The following is an 18,792-nucleotide window of genomic DNA, read 5'->3' on the forward strand; positions in this document are numbered from 1 at the left end:
TGGACTATTATATAAAAATAAATCTTAGTTGTGCGCGTCAAAATTACAAAGGTGAATAAACAACAATTACGCTAATGTTCAGTTTATATAGGCTCAAACTGCGCAGTCACTTGTATTGACACTGCGTTTTGGACGCGTTGCTGTGACATTTAAATTAACATAATAAAAAATGTCGCTTTTAAAAAACGTTTTTATTGTTTTTATTAAATATTTGGTTTCCTTTTTTCCCCAGTTGGTTTGCTTCCTGGATAAGATCCCACCGCTGGATGTCTCGCTTTCACAAGAAAATGTTGAAAGAGGGATTTATTTATTTATTTTATTTTTATTTTTTATGTAAAGGGATGGGAAGTGAAGGAGGTAGTCGGTACTATCCAAGCCAAGGAAGAAGACCAGAGACAGGGAGAGAGAGAGAACGAGAGAGGGAGGGAGAGAGAGAGGGAGATTCCCATCATCGGATCGCTTCTCTTCTTCCATCAGACCGGAGGAGGCAGACAGGTGATCCATCTGTCTGTCGGCAGCGGATGTTGCTGAAGCCTCTCCCCACGTACCACGGTGAAGCTGGACGGATAAACCCACCATGGCGCTGTTGGTGGAGGCGGACGGGAAGAACCGGCTTCTGCAAGACGTGCTGACGCGACCGGGCAACGAGACCTGCGCCGACTGCGGCAACCCAGGTAAAAAAAAAAAAGACAATCAGCCAAAGTGGAGAAACTAGAGAACAGTTGCTCTGAAATACAGCTGCGAGTGAATGCAGTCAGGGTCCAGCCATAATTCACTTGAACGCAGCCTTTTGTGCAGGACGAGGAAGGCCTAGAAGACTCTGGACTTAGTGTGAGTCATAAAACACTGTCACTGAAGGCATTCCACCTATATGCTCTGCCTGTTTCTGTTGTTACTCTCTCTCTCTCTCTCAATCTCTCTCTCTCTCTCTCTCTCTGTGAGTGTGTGTTGCTATGTTTTATAGTGTTGGCAGCCTCTATGCCACTTGCTCTGTCTGAATTCTTTGTTTCACATATTGCTATAATTGAATCAAACTGTCTTCTAGAATCTTTTGTTTTGTAGTACACTATTATTCCATCTTACATGTTGAAAGTGGATGTCTTTCATTTCAAACCAACCATCATTCAACACCCCCTCCAGTAGAAATTTGACATAAAGAACAGAATGTATGAATGAAACTGAAAGCAAACCAGCTATTTATTTTTTTCACTGACAGCTTTTTTTTTTTTGGGGGGGGGGGGGGGGGGGGTGTCTCTAAAATTGGTACATAGCTGCAGAGATCTTTTGGTTTCAACACTGACAAATTTTCTGTTCTGAATTTACAGTTTATATACGGTTTATGCTTTGTTCCTTTTTCCAATGATATGTTAGCAAGGTGGACTGATTTTTATATGGAAACAGTTCATCTCTCCATCCTCCATCCTCTCTTCATTCTCTCCCTCCTCCCTCTTTTTTCCTCTTATTGAAAGGCTTGGCCGCAGGGACTCCAGGTTACGGGCCCGGCGCCCAGTGTTCTGGCGCTGGGCCTGCCCACACTGCCTGTTCCTTGGTTCTGGCTACGGCTCCCCTAGGACGGGCTGCTTTAGAAGCTGCTCTCACAAATTTAAACACTCCTGAATAGGGTTTTAATTTTGATTGAAGAGCGGTATCTTGTCAGAAAATGGGAGGGGGGTGGTGGGTTCTGGTGCTCACAGAGTTTTTGTTGCGCTTTAAAGTGAGTCCATTTCTCTTCGGTGCCAGTTTATCCTCATTCATCACTGGATTATCATCATTTTAACCATTATTTAAAACATCCAGCAGTACGACCATCTTTAACTTATTTTGAAACTGGTCCTTCTGTCCGTTTTGTATTTTCTGCTTCTAGTATTGCACATACACATTGGCATCTGATTGCAGAGACAGAAAACCAGATATACGTATGATGCACTTAAGTTACCAAGCCTCTCCTAAACATTGAGGCTATACTTTCAGTGTATTTGGCCATTAAACATTTAACCTGTTTACAAAAGCTGTCATTACTGGGACAAATCAGGTAATTGGAATAATTGGACCGGACTCGTTTACGTGCACTCCATTACACCTATGTAAATTGCACAAAGCAGGGAAATCTGATCATCTGTTTTTCTGTTATGCTGTTTACATGAGCTCAAAAATAATTTGATGCCTTCACAAAAGTCGGTTCTTGATCATATTTTTATGGTGACTTTCACTTTTGCAATCATTAGAAAGATTTTATGACTTGTGAATGCTCAAGACTGATCAGAATCCACCTGTCAGCTCATCAATTAATTATTGACAAATGTAAAATGAAGGCACCAGTAATGTCTACATACTATATGTAGGCTAGGTAGTGTTTAGATTAGGCATATATTTAGGAATAGGGCATCCAAAATGGACCATCAAGCATCAAAACTTTGTGTTGTTAAGTTTCATGTTCTGCATTTACTGTCTTATTTGAAATGCAGTCTTATGGTGGATGTAGGTGCAATGGCCGTCAAATGTCACACCATAGATTTTCTTTTGTGTGACATGCCATTAATCCTGGGAAGAGTATATCCATTTACATCTTCCTTATTTGATGACTTGTGATTGACAAGAGTCTACTTTTCTTGAGACAAGGATCAGCTGTCTCCCATATATATAGGGCGATGGCGTCAATGACACACTCTCGGTAGGCTGTTTTTTTAATTATTTTTCTTTCTTAAGCATCCTCCCAGTGTGATTATTTACATTTCTTAATAGTCAAGACATCAATTGTTAATGCCAGTTTTTACTTAAGTGTGACGCAGTTTGTTTTTTTGGGAAAACTTGATGTTCCACACAGGCAGCATTTCTACTTTTGACTCTTCTGTTTTAGCTTTTTTATTTTGTAATGTAAAATTGTGACAGTTGAGAAATTTGAAAGGCTGGCCACTCCCAAAGTGTTTTATTTGTCAACTCTGTGTCCTTGGAGTCGCAGTCTTTGAAATTGCTTTGTAATTCTTTAAAATGGAGGAATGGGGGATATTATCATAGCACTTTAAATTAACACGAGTATATGTCAACCCTAAAACCTTTTGTCAATAAATATTCATTTGTTGCACAGTAACAAATGCCGTAAACTTCATTTGAGCCTGCAAAAATGCAGCCTTGTCCCGCGCTGTCTGTGTCTCATCCTCCCAGTGCAGACAGAACATCCTGAAGCGTGCTCACCTCCTGTAATTGGTCTGCAAACACACAAAGTGCTGAGGCTTTTTGCATCATTTAAGTGCTTATTCATACTCTCCCCCCTTATCTATACCTCCTCCATCCTCCTGCTCTGTCTTGTTTCTGGGGGGAACTTGTGGTCAACAGGGTTTCTCTGGCTCAGCAGGGCACAGGCCCTGCCCTTCGCTGAGGATGCACAAATGAGTTATTTCCCTTCAGAGAGAAGCCTCGACAGCCTTCACAGGTGTGGGTAAATTATTTGTCAAACAGTAGGAACTATGACTAGACCAGGGGACAAAGTTTCCTGTTTAGCACATCAGCCTACTTTCATGAATTATGTGTAGGGTCCTACCTTTACAGTTATTTTGCTTAATTTGTACTTTAAAAAGGAAACACAATTAACATACTGGTGTGCACATAGCAAACCCCCATGAGCTCCCCATTAGGTAAGCTATTAGATGCTAACATTTCCTGCCACTTCTTTGTTTAAATTAGAGATTAGATTTACGCCCCATAAAGCGTGAATGATGAAAGCAGACTAATGTTTGCAGGGCACCATTCGTGTATGCTCTTTCCTCTGAGCCTGCATGACACTGGTGGAATATACTTATCACAGGGTCAACCCTAAAGGACACATTTCAGCTGCTGTCCCAGCAAAAGGGTACACGGTTCAGGCATTGACTGACCTTAATGTTTATAGAAACCACTGCAGAAGCTGTAAATGTGTCTACATTTGTTTCTTGCGCAGCCGCCTCTAACAAATGTGCCTCTTTATTCAGCGTTCACGAAAGCCTCGCTTTTCTGGGGGAGAAAAAGCTGCTGTCTCATCGCATCTCATACACATAAGACAGCCACAGTGCAGCAGGTGTTCTCCACCCCCTGTTCTACAACTGACGCTCACTGTGGAGAACATCTGCCCGCATGCGCAACCTTTAGACTGGGAAGCCCGGTTACGTGTGTGTATGTGTGCGCGCGCTAATCAATTCAGCGCACACTAATCTCCATGAGCAATGTCTTCTTTGTAAAGCCTGACTCAGACAGCGGTGACCTCACCACTGAAAGGCTGGATGTCTTTTTATGTGCCAATGCAGGCTGTGCGTGCCTGCGCATATGTGTATGACCAAATCCAGAATATGAAAAGATGAGGTGACTTTTATTCAAATCTTGCCTTTATGTGGTGGGGTAAGACACATCTCTGCACCTTGAAGAGCCCCCATTCTTCCTTCCTTCCTCTGTGTCCCTTCTTTCCTCCTCATCTCTGTCACTCTCAGATTTCCTCTCTTGCTGTTCCCCTTCACAGTCTTGTTCTAGCCTCATGGAGCATTGTAAGAGTAATGCCTTTTTCCCTCCAATGCTTGCTCACAGTTCCTTGGAGATGTCTGCATAGCTCTTGCTTTGTCTCTCCCTCTTTCTCTGTGTGTGTCTTCATCTTGCAGTAGACCATACTGAGGACATCGCGCATTAGGGGGAAAAAATGGTAGCCCCAGTGGCAGGAGTCACATTTGATTATTGTGCAACAAGGACACGCTACACTTACTGAATACACTACAGACATGCATGCCAGCCTGTGTAAATATGTAACGCAGAAACACATTTTCCAGCATTGTTAATGTCTGACGCAGCTGGTCTGAACTTAGTGTCTATCTCAGAGTTTAATTTACCTTTTTTGTCAGCTATTACACCGCTAGGGTTCAGACCAATATAATTCAGCACTAAACTGAGTAAGCAGCAATGTTGTTACTTGCTCAGAAAGTATGTAGATCAGTTTAAAAAGCACTGCTTCAATGGTAGTGATGATGATTAGTAGTAGTAGTAGTAGTAGTAATAGTAGTAGTATATTGCTACCATGTAAAACAAACAGCCAAATATAATATTTCCTGTTCATCCATATTATTGAAGTCATACTCAGATAATCTGCCCCATGCACATTAAAATGGGGGATATCTGAAGTGATTTACCGGTATCTTTAAATTTAACATCTGGTGAATGTTATTTGTAAGGAAATATCACTATATATTATTATATATGTTATTTGTGAGAAAATCTAATGTCGATCATCAAAAACTAAATCCCCTTTGAGCAGAAAGTCAAGCGGTACTAATACTGTCTCAGGAGGAATGCCACTCAGGTGTCCAGGAACTGAAACAACAGTTTTATTTGTCATCACGGTTCACTTCTGGCTTTGGAGTGGAAGACTGTTGTCTACCCGATGCATGGATAATCACTTGGATAATGCTGGAAGCATGGTGAGGGTCATATCTTTGCATTTCGCCAGTGCTGTTAAAGCTATCCAGCCGTCAGTGCTCAGGGGTAAGATGGAGAGAGCAGGAGCAAATGGCTACATGAACCATCACCTTTCTCTCCAAACAGACAGAATTAGCTGTGCTGGAGCCACTCCCCATACATAAAGTACTCCCCACTTCACCTCTTATACATCTGATTTTAGATATTCCAGGGGCCTGTGTCCTCTTCAAAAGACACTACCATTATTGGTTGTGTGTCGGGGGGAGACAATGAGTAGAGTGCGGTCAGCGTGGACCTTTTCACTGACCAGGTCTGGGAGGAGATTCTCCTAGAAATGATCAGGAGCATGCCTAGATGTTATACGGAGGGCTTACAGGTCATACACACTTCATATAATTGAATTCACAGATGCTGAATCAGCCTGACATCTCAGTTTTTTCCACATTGATTTTAAGTAACACCCATGATCCAGTCCCCAGTGGGTCAGCTATTAGGAGTTTTTGACGGGTTGTTCTGGCATTACGTTGTTCTTAACAAGGATGCAGTGTCATCACCAAAGACTTTCAACGGCAATATTTCAGCACGGTGCCAAGGTGCTATAACAGTAGATTCTCCCTGATGTGGGATAAACCCAGTTTGTTGACTTCCATTGTTCTGTCACTGCTACAGCAGCAGTTTTTTTGAGACTGGTACAACCTTATTTGGAAAGTATCAAAACCTCTTTTGGATGATACTCTGACTCAAATGTACCTTTGCTGAACACCCACGGATGTCTCAGCATAGCCTGAAAACAAACAACAGAAAACCTTTCTACTCTTCCATACTTCTGTGTAAGAGTGTTAGTTTATCTCTTTTGTTCACCAGGTCACGTAAACGTTTGGTGACAAAGGAGATGGTTTGTTCAAAGGTTATGAGCATGGTTGTGGCTACATATGGTGCAGGATTTATGTGCGGGTGTGTGTATTTAGGGTTTTGGTGATGTACTGTAACTTAGCCTGATGTGATTAGGGAAAACCCACCTCTTTCCTGTCTGTAGGCTAAATAGGAGTTCTCTAAAATCACATTTTAATGGCCCGCTCCCTATTACACTCTGCATTTACATTGCTGCTGTGACATCTCTAAACTGGCGTTGTCTCGGTTGAGACAATTTTATGACACAATTTTGCCATTTGTCTCTCTTATCCCCTTGATGCAGAGCCAGACTGGGCATCACTCACGCTGGGCGTGTTTATCTGCCAGGCCTGCTCGCTTCTTCACCGGAGCATCCCCCACATCAGCCAGGTCAAGTCTGTCCAGGACACGTGGGATGCCAGTCAGGTGGAGGTGGGTCGCACATAGTGCACATAACTGATATTAGTCATTCCAGCAAAGTTGTAGCACTGCAAGGATTTGAGTTCCTCCCTGCATCTCCAAATAGCTGTTCCCCTCAGTGCAGCATCATTTTGGGTCTTAATCGATACAGAATCATGCTGCTGATAGTGAATATTTATTTGATTATGAGTCGGTGAATTCAATTAGTACAGGTCTTCTGGGGGAAGCAGGTACTGGACATGACACAAGGCATAAATATGGATGCTCCAAAGTTCCAGAACTTAATTTCACTGTGAAATTGGAGCTCACCTGGCAACATTTTCTCATAGCTGTTTTAGCCTTCATCATGCCTCAACATAAATAATGCATGCTATCAGTGTGCATGTGTGTCTTGAGCTTTCATCTTCAAGAGCCCAAAAACTTTTCCAGTTTGTTTGAACTATGTTCGTTTCCCTCTGACTCTTTTTCACTCTCTTCTCTTCGATCTATTCTTCCACTTAAGCACACTGTGCAACAGCAAAAATGTTCAACTAGAAACAGTTTGTTGCATATTATACACATCAATAGAAAAGGATTAAATCAAGCCACTAACCAAAGCCTTAATTATTTTATTAATCAAAGTCTCAAGTTCCTGATTTGTTTCAGACCTGATATTAATAGGTGCATCAAAGTATATCTATATCCCCACAATCTAGTCTTATTTTATTTATCATCATGTGTATCTATTTTGCTCAAGATAATTTTATTTCTTTCTTTGAACAAGAACTAAATGAAGAAAAGAAAGAGAATTTTAGCACAGTTTTTGTATTTATCAATGGACATGTTGTTTCATCCACAGTGAGTGGCATGAAAGCCACTGGCCCACTGCATTCTGGGTAGTTGTCCAACAGGGAGTCCTCGGTAATTTAACTCAATTTGCTTCTATCTGTATCTGGCAGATGGATGAAAAACAAATGAGGTTTAGAGTTCTTCCTACATGTCAGTGCATGTGCAGTTATTAAATGAAATCTCATTGGTATGATACCAAAGCAGAGAGGAGCATATCAGATTTCTGAAATACAGTTGCCATGGAAATAATGTGGTATGCTTATCATGTTTATAGAATGGCAGGCTCTCTCCATGCTGTCTATGTGAATGCTAAACAGTTTAGTTCATGAACAGTGGACATAATAATGCCGTGTTCCAAAATGGCACTGCTGGATTGTCATGTAATCTGGATTTTAGCAGCTGGTGTCTCATGTCTTCATCTCCATGACTCCTCATCAGTAGTCATGGCTGTGATTGAATTTCCTGCTGCTGTTTGACCTTCACATTAAAGTTTCCCAGTAGAGCATCTTTTGGAGGACAAGGAAGGCGAGTTACTGGAAGCAGGCGGCTGGATTTGGACTCGGGGATTATCCTCTGAGAAGACATTGAATGGAGCAAATGAAGGCAAAAAGCTGGCATGTTGCAAATAGCTCCATTTTTAATCTCAGTCCCATCAGATGGGAGATTCTCCAGGTTCAGCCGAAGGTTATTTTTTCTTTCTTGTTGAAGATTTCTTTTCACTTTTCTCTAGGCGTGGCATCATTTCCTGGTTAATCGGTTTAGGAACCTTTTTTTTTAGTTGAGAATTGCTTGTCCCAATCATCTGTCAGTCATATCTACTGTCAGTGTTTTTTTTGTTAAATACAGTACTACTTGACAGTTTTGTATTTTTATGGCCTTTGCTGAGAGTAGAAATCTTTAAATTAATATCTACATCCTGAATAGTTGCTTCAGCGCCGTCCAACATGTGTTTTTAGCCCTTTTCCTGCTAGTTTATTGCTGCGCTTACTGAAGTACTGTCTTTTTCATTCTTCTGTGTTTCTCTCAGCTCGTGGCCGCCGTGGGAAACAGTGCAGCCAGGGCCAAGTACGAACAGAAAGTTCCAGCATTCTACTACAGGCCAACACACACCGACTGCAAGTAAGCCACTCTTGTTTGACTTTGAGAACATGCTCTCCAGATGCAGCATCCTCACAAATCTACCGCTTCAAAAGACACAGGTTTTATGGAGCACATGCATAATTATGTTTTAGAACCAACGACTGATGCGAGAATTATGCATAAATTTGGATTTGGTTTGGACACCCCTGCAATAGAGGACTTTTTTTCATCCTATGATGATGTGTTAAAGTAAAGCAACAGAGAAAGTGAACATTTTAAAAGATCCCTGTTGACAAGTCCAATAAAGCCCTCTGTTTTACGTCGGTATTGGGAACTTCTAAGATGTCATTAAAATCTTTAATTTCTGCGGAAAGCCCATGAGAAGGCCATGTAGGTTGATAAATAACTTTGACAGAACACTGTGAACTTTAATTAATGATATACCCACCTGAGTGGGGTTTGTTCAGCACATTGTTGAATGATGATAAATACAAATTTATCAAATTTTGTTATTGTGGAGGAACCTCATATCAATTTTATGGTTGATATTTATGACTTTTGCGCTCATCTGTCCTTTTCTGCTTGTCAAATTTGCAGGAAAGTGTATTTAATATAATTTAATATGGGTACATAAAAAAAGCCTGTAAACTTCACAGCCTTTTCATTAACTTCTCTATCTCCTCAGGAGGTCATAGTACAACAGGATACTCTGATGTTATATATTAACTAACTTGGGGAACCTTTTTTCATATCTATTATTTTATTTTTATTGGTACAAAGGTGAAAACTAAAAGTGTTCTGTACTCTTCACCTGCAGGCTGCTGAGAGAACAGTGGATCAGGGCCAAGTACGAGAGGAATGAGTTTGAGTTCATTGAGAAACAGGAACCATACTCTGCAGGCACGTAAAGACTGATGCATGCCTGCATTGTTGCACCTCATCCATACATTTTCATTTGATCTGACTGAAACATTCCTGCACCCAAATTGGACACACAACGCAGATAGCTTCTTCCTTGTCCAAAAAAATCCCCTTTTCGACAAAGTCTAAAAACATGCCTGATGTAAGATGTAGCTGTGAGGAGCAATATATAATTGAAACACTGCAAATGGAACAAAATGTGTGGTGTTAGATGCTCCAATTTTGAGTACACTTCCATGGAGTTGCACTCCATTAAACTCTGAACAAATTGCTGATTATTATCTCCTGTGTTTAGAGTGCACTCTTATCATCACTAAAGTCGGGGTGGGTTGTTTGTCTGATGGTGATATTAAGCTTCAATCATCAAAATCTTGAAATCTCTTTGGGCAGAAATTTCACTGCAGATGCCAGAATTCAATTAGCCTGAAACATCCTTATCTCAAATATTGTTTTTATCCTAAGTGGCCAAGTGAACATGTGCAGTTCAGAAGCCACATTGGAGCATCTACACTTTAAATATGGTCCAGACTTCATATGTCCCCTCCTCTATGAAGGATTTGCTCAGGGCCAGGTATGACTGAGTGGGTGGCTGAAGCTAGGTATGTGTTTATTAAAGGTAAGGATTGGGATTAATCTGTTCAAAGTCAGTGAGGAGGCATAAAGGTATCTGCACAGTCTTGCGAGTGGGCGGCCAACTCTCATGCAGCTCCACAGATGAGGTCATTACAAGCCAATGGGGAGGTTTGTGTCCCCCAAGCCTGTAAATAGTAGATGAGTAAACTTATCTACATCACATACATACATTGTGCTCTCCACATAAAGAGTCCACACCACCAACAACATGGTGGCGACGCTAAACTCAACAAACTGTAGAATGGATGATGAAATCTAGAGCATCAATATTTTAATAGTTTACCTGTAAATTACTATTAAATAAACTCATTCTTTGCACCGCTTTTGTGAAGGGTTCACAGGTAGGTAACACCGGTATGGCGCATGGATGCCATTGCACCGGTGAAGGGAGCACAAATGCAAACAGATGACACAATAGTTCTGTCTGGCGGGTGTGGCAGAGGCTTACAGGGACTTGGCCCCCGCGGTGGCCATGCATATATATTGATCCAGTGCGCAAGAGGGTGGGAGAAAAGAGAGGAGCGCCAAGGAAGGAGGCGAGAGTGCGGATGAGAGGGACTATTGATTGATGAGGTAATGGTGGTATTGGGGAATGTTTGGTGTCAGGAATGCTTTGACACACAAATGTGGAGGTGAGGGAGCAGATGACAGGGGAGAGGAAATTGATGCAGCGCAAGATGGCTAAGAGGAAAACGTAATGGTGTCATCTACAATCTGTAATTCAGAGTACGGCTTTTAAAGCTCCATTTCATTGATTCCTCTCAGGCGGCCGATGGTGGGAGTTAAATGTATCTGCATCATTGTTATGAATGAGATCTTATTGCTAGGTCATTGGGAGCTGATTCCATAAACCTTTACATCTCAGCTTCCTCGATACGATATTTAGTCAAGAGCACAGCAACAACCCTGTAAGTAGCCTTGGTTTGAAAAAACTAAATTTTAATCAAAAAGGATAGATAATAAGGAACAATGTTTAAACTACTTCTGTGAGTTGAAAAATTATTTGAAATTAATTAAACTGAAGAAGAAGACAACTGTCTGGATTGTTATTTGAATAATAAATTATTGATTTAGAATGGAGCTCGCTTTTCCTGTTCTTGTTTACACGGGAGTATTCTATTCCACAAAAACACCATCGACAGAAAAACATCCAAAATGTGAACGGCTCCTTCTTCAGGGTCACAGCTGAACTATGAAAACAAAGATGAGAAAGCATTTCTTATTTTTTTAACCAACAAAGAATTGAAGAAGAGAAGGAAGACACAAGCTATAAATGGATCCTATGTTAATTAACAGAGAAAAGCATGTTCTTTGGTAGAATTAAATATCTGTGTCGAGTCCCCTGAGGCACATTTACTCTGTATGAAAGCTGTAAGATCTCGTTCTGTTTCCCCCCATCCTCTAACAAAATTTCAATTGATCTTTGATTTCTGCTCAACTGAAGGATCACCTTTCATGAGCCGGTTAATGGCGTCTCCATGTTGCCTTAGTAAATGCCACCTTAGTTTAATTTCTTGCCTGATCTGATGAATCTTTGAAGGCAGCCTCCAACCAACCACACACACCCACACCTACACCCACACACACACATAGACACAGGCATGCTCATTTCTCTCTTTGTCTCTCTTCCATTCAGGATACAGAGAGGGGTTTCTATGGAAACGAGGACGAGACAATGGTCAGTTTTTAAGCCGAAAGTTCATCCTATCAGAGAGGGAGGGAGCCCTGAAATACTTCAACAAACAGGACGTAAGTTACATTATATCATTGAGATTAAAGACGTTTAAAGACACTTTGACAACAAAATTTCCTCCCACCCTCCGTGAAGGCCCGAGACCCAAAAGCGGTGATGAAAATTGAGACCCTCAATGCCACCTTCCAGCCGGCTAAGATCGGCAACCCCTGCGGCCTGCAGATCACCTACCTGAAAGACAACAGCACAAGAAACATCTTTGTCTACCACAGTGATGCAAAGGTACCAGACACAGAGGAGAATTCCTCATGACGCTATAACCCCAAAACCGCCACCAGGTGGCTGCGCAGGCTGTAGTTTTGCTCACTCATGCATGTAACTTGGGCTCCCACTCGTGTCTGAGGAAAGCTCCTGTCTGGCATGATCTACAGCTTGATGCAGCTTCTGTCAAAAACAGACAGAACAGAACAGAGTGCCAAGCTGCTGAAACCGCGCTGCGGCACAATCCATAGATACACCACTCACCTTTCTCACAGGGTTGCTACGGCGTGCCCCAATTACATTTGGTGGAAATGAAGGGTGGTAATCTCATGAAATATCAAGCCCCAAAAATGATAAGGTCCCTGCTTAGTGAAAATCCTTCAGCCTAGTTAAATATCATTTTAAATGCAGTTAGCAGTTAAAAGAAATTCAGTGAAACATGAGACAGTGATAAACATGATGCAATACATCATTGATACATGGGAAATAGGAATTAACTGGAAAATACTAATACTTTTCCTGAACTCACAATGGTCCACATTTAGGTTTTAATGATGGTATTTTATATACAGATCCCCTACATCAAAATTAATGATAATTCATAGGTTTCCAAAATAAAAGTATGTTTCAGGGAGAAGACACAAGTACAGCACGGCCTCAGTCGGCGCGCCCTCTGCTGGATGAATCTTGTCATTGTCAGAGGAGTTCATTGGGTTCGTTTAGTTCCAGTGTGGCTTTTGACCTGTTATCAAGTGCTTCAACATCAGCACACATGCATTCAAATTCATCTCACCGTCGTCAGAGAAGACAACATCTGGGACAGAAACTGTGAAAGACACCTGTGTTCTTCCCTGGGAAACATGTTGTCATGGTGGGTCTTTGTTTACAGGAAATGGTCGACTGGTTCAACGCTATCAGGGCAGCCAGGTTCCACTACCTACAGGTGGCCTTCCCCGGGGCGAGTGACGAGGAGGTTAGGAAAGACAGAGGCTGGAAGGGAAATTGTGATGGCCTTTTGCAACACCCCAGTCTTTATTTAGTGTATCATTAATAACCTTACAAGCATGCACTCATTTCTGACAGCTGTTTTTTTTCTCCTGCAGCTGGTGCCTAAATTAACTCGAAACTTCATGAAGGAAGGCTTTATGGAGAAAACAGGTCCAAAGGTTTGCATCATGATTTTGATTAGGGGAATCTTCTGTAATTAAGTTGTTTCTTGGATCTAAACAGAAAAAAATACCCCTCATAGTACTGAATTTTAATTTAGTAAAGTAGCCACCATCTTTTGACATTCATGCACATATTTGATATTCGTTATACCTCTGAGAATAAAGATCCACTTTTATTCTGCAGCACACAGAAGGCTTCAAGAAGAGATGGTTTACCATGGATGACAGGAGGCTCATGTACTTTAAAGATCCTCTGGTGAGAAGAGCCCAATGTGCTTGTGGCCAACTAACATGTTAAAAATGCTAGAGCATAGCGTCACATGTCATTAGGGTATTCTGTAGACTTTTGGGATCAATACTGTCACTACTGATGACCTTCTCATTAGCCACCTCTCATTCTTCCCTCTATCCCAGGATGCGTACGCTCTTGGTGAGGTCTTCATCGGCAGTAAGGAGAACAGCTACACCGTGCTGTCAGGTTTGCCTCCATCCACCCAGGGTTACCACTGGAATCACGGCATCACCATCGTCACGCCAGACAGGAAGTTTCTGTTTGCCTGCGAGACTGAAGCTGAGCAACGCGATTGGATAGCTGCCTTTCAGAGGGTCATCAATCGGCCAATGAGGCCACAGGAATATGCAGGTGGGGGGAAAAAGTTGTTTTAGATCTACTAAAATGTATCTGAAAGTGCACGGTCTACCTACTGTATTTGTTTTTGCAGTGGAAGCACATTTCAAACACAAACCCTGAGGCCAGGAAGCCACAGCTCAGCAGACTGTGGTGGGAGGTGCCTGATGAAGGATCTTGGGATGGATTCAGCATAAGTAGACAGACTCAGGTCTATCTGTATGTGCAAAACTTGAACTTTCACTTGGACTTAAGTCCAGTTGTGGCTTGAATTATCGCTGATCAGAGGCTTAAAGGTAGATGATGTCATCACTATGCGCCTACTACCCTTTCTGTCATGCATTATCATCCATGTGGGCTCTTCCCTTAGTCTTGTGATTGTTTCATTCTCCCTGTAATCTAATGTAATTATGTAATTTAGAGCCATTTCACTGGTTGTTAAAGACAATGCATCGTTAATTTATTGAATGTACAGTTTCAATGACAGTGGCTTATGTGCGTGTGTGAGTGTGTTTGTGGAATCATACCGTTTACATGGAGGATAACTTGAGGTTCAGACTTCATCAACTGAATACCTGTCAAGCCTTCAAAGTGCTGTTAACAATAGATATGCATAAAAACACACAGTGACCGTTAGCATAGCAGCAGGGCTCGAACTGAGGTCCAGACTGAGTTCTCGTGGGGTTCACAGTCCGACTGTTTCTGTATTCTGTGTCATTGTACTGGTTTGAAAGCAGCTTGTTACAAAGACACTGGCTTTGACCTTTTAATCATATCGTTTGTTTCAAAAGACAATACAGACAAACTTGAAATGAAAATTGAATGTTTTGGGAGTATTTTTTTTCCCACTGGATATCCGTCTTCTTGCGAATTACACACAATTGTTATCATTTTGGTCAATCTCAAATGTATACTGTTATTGTGATTCCCTAGGATGGTTTAACAAGTGTTCTAAAAAAAAAGAAACCTGCTTTAATAACAAACTTTATACCCTCTCTTTCATAATTATGCAAGCAAATTTTAACTGCTCAAATTTCGGTGATATTGAATGTGTAGTTAGATTAATTTATCCAGCAGCCACAATTTAGGAAATATGTAATTAAGATTTCAGAATTGAAAGAACACAAGTGATTAGAGTTTTCTAAAAGTATCACGATTTTCTTTTTCAAAAATCAGTTTTTGCTTTAAATTCCATCATTATAAATTAAAGAATCATTGTCTAAACGCTGTTCAATGTTGTTGCATTATCATTAAAGTACCGGTAGATGGCGCTCTTTGGCCAAAGGGAGACAGAGCTCACTGGGAGTTGTACAGTCTGAACTGGTCAGGAACCAGATGACCTTATCACTCTTACACAAACATCCACATAGACGCGCTGGATTCAACGCCTCAAAAAGAAATACAGGCAAATCATTATTGCTTCTGTTTGTCTTGTTGCCCTTGGCAACAAGGCTGTGATGTTAACCAGCCCAGACTGTGGGCCACTGAGCTGTGGCTGGCAGCTCATATGCACACAGGAAATGGGTGTGAGCTTTAGTCAACGGTGAAGCTAATGTGCTCAATAAGGTACTGGTGTGTGTTGTGAGCATGGTAATGGAGAAATCACATTTCAGCATCTAAAATATCCTCAACACGATATCTCCTGCATCATACGCACTGATATCCAGCTGTTGTGCAGCAGCAGGGAATAGATAATCACTGGAATCAGATAATCATCTGACAGAACACTTCAGGAGCAGCTGTTGGATTGGAGTTAAACTTGAAATGGGACATCAGACAGTTACAGGTCAATAGAATGAGCAGCGAATCAAATGGAAGAAATAGCCCTCATTTTTGATCACAGTCTCTTCGGTGTCTTGTTGACTGTAGTAAACCCTCTTCGTTGATAATCTGATTTTGGGTAATCAAAATGAGTTCATTTATCGTAAATAATTAAAATTGTTAAGGCACATTTATAAATAGACATGGGCTGTGGATGTTGGATGGATGGATGGATGGATGGATGGATGGATGGATGATGGATGGATGGATGGATGGATGGATGGATGGATGGATGGATGGATGGATGGATGGATGGATGGATGGATGGATAGGTGGTTGTGTGGGTGGATGGAGGGATGGGTAGGTTTCAGTGGAACACAACATTGTTTAAATCAGACGTTATTTGACTCTGATGTTGTCACAAATTCCAATAATTAATTTGTTTTAAATAAAGGGGTGCAAACCTGAGATAAGGGTAACAAGTGTGTTGGACACATTTACACTCTTTTAGAACACTATACTGTACAGGTCAAACTCTCCCCAAACTTGTCCCCTCCCCAAAAAATGAAACAGGTTACGTTCTGATCCAATATCCAGTTTTTGTAAAAAGAATTAGTTTTTTGGTTTTTGACGTTCAGGGTTTAGTGAGTGTCGTGTAAATTGGTTGCTCCCAACCAGATGGAGGGCTGTGCGAAGGTGGGGCCAAGGCCAGGCTGTTGATGAGCGGTGTAGCATAGGACACACAGGAAGGGTGGAAGTACGGGTGCTGATACAGAGGAGGAACGTAACCAGAGATGGCGCTGAAAAAACTAGAACTCTGTAGATCAGAATAGTCAGGTGGGCGGGTGGAGGATGGGGAAGAAGCGGAAGAGGGACAAACGGATGAACCTGGGGTGCACTGAGGTTGAAGGGGTAGAGGAGGCGATGTGCATGAGCCACTGTGGTGATCTGGGCTCATCTGCTCAGTTTTAACCTGAGGTTTTCGGGTGGTGGTGTCCTTGGAAAGAGTTGGCTTGTCACAAGAAGGCATTCCAGTCAAAGTAGGACTTTTTCGTGTGCAAGTGGGAATGGAGTGAGAGTGGATATTGGGTAAGATGAATGCTCCAGGAGGGTTGAGATATCCGTGGCCGGTATCTGATGGAGGGAGAGCTGTGGATCCATGGCTGTTTGGTGTGAGGTACTGGTCAAACTCATGCACGTCAAATCCGTCGATGGTCCCGATGACGTCAGTACTGAGGTCTGAGATGTCTACATTACTGAAGTCAATGTTCTGACGGCTGGTTGGAGGAATAGAGCCACCGTCCGAAGGTCGGTGAACCTCACGTTTGGTTCCCATGTGAACATCAGTTTTTGGTGTACTAGGAGGTGTTGGAGGTCCATTAGATTGACCTGGAAACCAGAAATACAGAAATCAACTGATAAGCAAAAATAACAATGAGCTGCCTCTAAAAGAAACCGTGGGTTGTGGTTCTACCGGCCCTGTCCTGATGGTAATAGCTGTGTACTTCTCCAGCAGATGGCAGCTTCATTGTCGTTTCTGTTTTACACAAACCATCCTGCTGCTGTGTTGATCCGGGTCTGCAGTCCCCTTCACCCACTTTGGTCACCTTACGCCTCCGAGGCTGGTATTTATAATCCGGATAGGTTTTCTTGTGCTGCATCCTCAGTCTATCAGCCTCTTCAATGAAGGGGCGCTTCTCTGTTTCAGTGAGAAGTCTGACAAAAAAGAGAGGAATGAGCCAGTGATAGATGTAGAAAATGTCCACTAAGAGCCAAGTCATCTGAAGCCCCTTGGATTTCCAGCTACTTTTAATACCCGGGCTGACCAGCAGATAGTGTTTTCTTTGTCAAAAGTGTTAATGACGTCACCGCGTTTCTGAATCCAATCTACACCAATTTATTTATAATCTGGAACAATTAATATTTTCAGGAAGACACTGTTGTACCAAGGTTTAAAGATGAAGAAGATTATTTGTACACATTAACTTTTCACATTTTAGAATTCAGACTTAAGAGCTTGCTCATCCAATAAATTTAAGTTTCTATAATCCAATTAAACACGTTTGATTGTAATATTTATACCCATGGAACAATTTAACTGCGGCATTTGCGTTTTCTTACACCAAAGATGTCGGATTTGGGATGATTATCCCAAATTTGAAGTGTTTTTAAGTATTCTCGTTCCCCAACTTTGTTGAAGGTTGCAAGGGAAACAATTTTCAATTTCAAAGTCGATGTGTAAAGTCTAGGATTTACATTTCAATTTGGGAGGCAATCCTGTATTCATTTGTTTTACTAAATCTTTCAATTTGAATTCAAATGTGACGAATTTGGCCTCTGAAATTCGGTTTCTACACTGGATAACCTTTAATTGTTCTTGTCCAAGGATGTTTTGTATAGGAGCCAACATGCATTTGGGTTAGTTGCATTGGTACCCACCGCCACAGTTTCCCTAAAGTCTTGCTGAGCTCGGCATTGTGCAGATGAGGATATTGGTCTGCCAACTTCTTGCGCGCAGCCTGTGCCCACACCATGAATGCGTTCATCGGTCGCTTCACATGAGGTTTGTTCTTCAGCCCTCTTTCCCCGGGAGCGGACACGGCGACCAGCGACCAGTCATAACCCTTCAGGACTTGCGACACCGCGTCGCGGATGCAGACTGGGAAGCGATCTTCTGCGCTGCTCGGAGACCTCTGCGTAATAACTCCAGCGGAGTCCGACTTGTCTTTATCATTGGGAAACTCGGAATCAGATGCACTTTGGGACATGGAGGCTTTAGTTCCAGGACTCGGTGGACTGTATGTCAGGGAGTGACACTCTTCTTTCATTTTAGAAGGCAAAACACAAATCTGAATAGGATTTCCTTGAAAAAATGTCTTTCCAAAAAGAGGAATTCTGGTAATCTCGTTTTTACGTAGTCTAAATTTGCCATCCCTGTCCAGGGCGCCCCTGCGCAGCCAGGCACAGTTTGAGCAGTCTGACAACACTGGAACTCTCTTCAGGACACGCATTTCTCCGCCTCCTATTTGCTATTGGCGTTTGCTAAGCATTTGATATGAAGAAGTAATTTATAATTT

General features: G+C 41.9%; 2 protein-coding genes across 3 annotated transcripts; one reads left to right on the forward strand and one right to left on the reverse strand.

Moving 5' to 3' along the window:
* The first annotated feature begins 349 nt into the window (after nt 1–349).
* On the forward strand, nt 350–14,772 carry LOC130532601 (arf-GAP with dual PH domain-containing protein 1-like). Of its 2 annotated transcripts, XM_057045330.1 has the most exons (11): nt 350–674; nt 6,626–6,753; nt 8,597–8,688; nt 9,467–9,549; nt 11,840–11,952; nt 12,032–12,178; nt 13,047–13,130; nt 13,261–13,323; nt 13,511–13,582; nt 13,741–13,969; nt 14,049–14,772. In XM_057045330.1, the coding sequence occupies exons 1-11, from the start codon at nt 578–580 to the stop codon at nt 14,075–14,077; spliced, it is 1,137 nt and encodes a 378-aa protein (XP_056901310.1). In that variant the 5' UTR covers nt 350–577; the 3' UTR covers nt 14,078–14,772. The 2 variants fall into 2 exon arrangements, with proteins under 2 accessions (XP_056901310.1, XP_056901317.1); XM_057045337.1 differs by lacking the exons at nt 350–674; nt 6,626–6,753 and adding an exon at nt 6,790–8,253.
* Nucleotides 14,708–18,671, reverse strand: LOC130532592 (transcription factor Sox-8-like). The gene is made up of 3 exons (XM_057045319.1): nt 18,155–18,671; nt 17,190–17,431; nt 14,708–17,104 (listed from the first exon to the last, which is right to left on the reverse strand). Exons 1-3 carry the CDS (start codon nt 18,541–18,543, stop codon nt 16,350–16,352), a joined length of 1,386 nt encoding a protein of 461 aa, XP_056901299.1. The 5' UTR covers nt 18,544–18,671; the 3' UTR covers nt 14,708–16,349.
* Nucleotides 18,672–18,792: the final 121 nt, after the last annotated feature.

The sequence above is a fragment of the Takifugu flavidus genome, chromosome 1 (genome assembly GCF_003711565.1).
Source record: "Takifugu flavidus isolate HTHZ2018 chromosome 1, ASM371156v2, whole genome shotgun sequence".
NCBI lineage: Eukaryota > Metazoa > Chordata > Actinopteri > Tetraodontiformes > Tetraodontidae > Takifugu > Takifugu flavidus.

Bases quoted from the DNA above. Each gene is read 5' to 3' on its own strand.
- LOC130532601 (XM_057045330.1), top strand. From the start codon at position 578: ATGGCGCTGTTGGTGGAGGCGGACGGGAAGAACCGGCTTCTGCAAGAC. The intron at 675-6,625 runs GTAAAAAAAAAA...CCCTTGATGCAG, and splicing joins CGCCGACTGCGGCAACCCAG to AGCCAGACTGGGCATCACTC. The intron at 6,754-8,596 runs GTGGGTCGCACA...TGTTTCTCTCAG, and splicing joins GGGATGCCAGTCAGGTGGAG to CTCGTGGCCGCCGTGGGAAA.
- LOC130532592 (XM_057045319.1), bottom strand. From the start codon at position 18,543: ATGAAAGAAGAGTGTCACTCCCTGACATACAGTCCACCGAGTCCTGGA. The intron at 17,432-18,154 runs GTGGGTACCAAT...CTTTTTTGTCAG, and splicing joins ACTTTAGGGAAACTGTGGCG to ACTTCTCACTGAAACAGAGA. The intron at 17,105-17,189 runs GTAGAACCACAA...TCTGGTTTCCAG, and splicing joins TTACCATCAGGACAGGGCCG to GTCAATCTAATGGACCTCCA.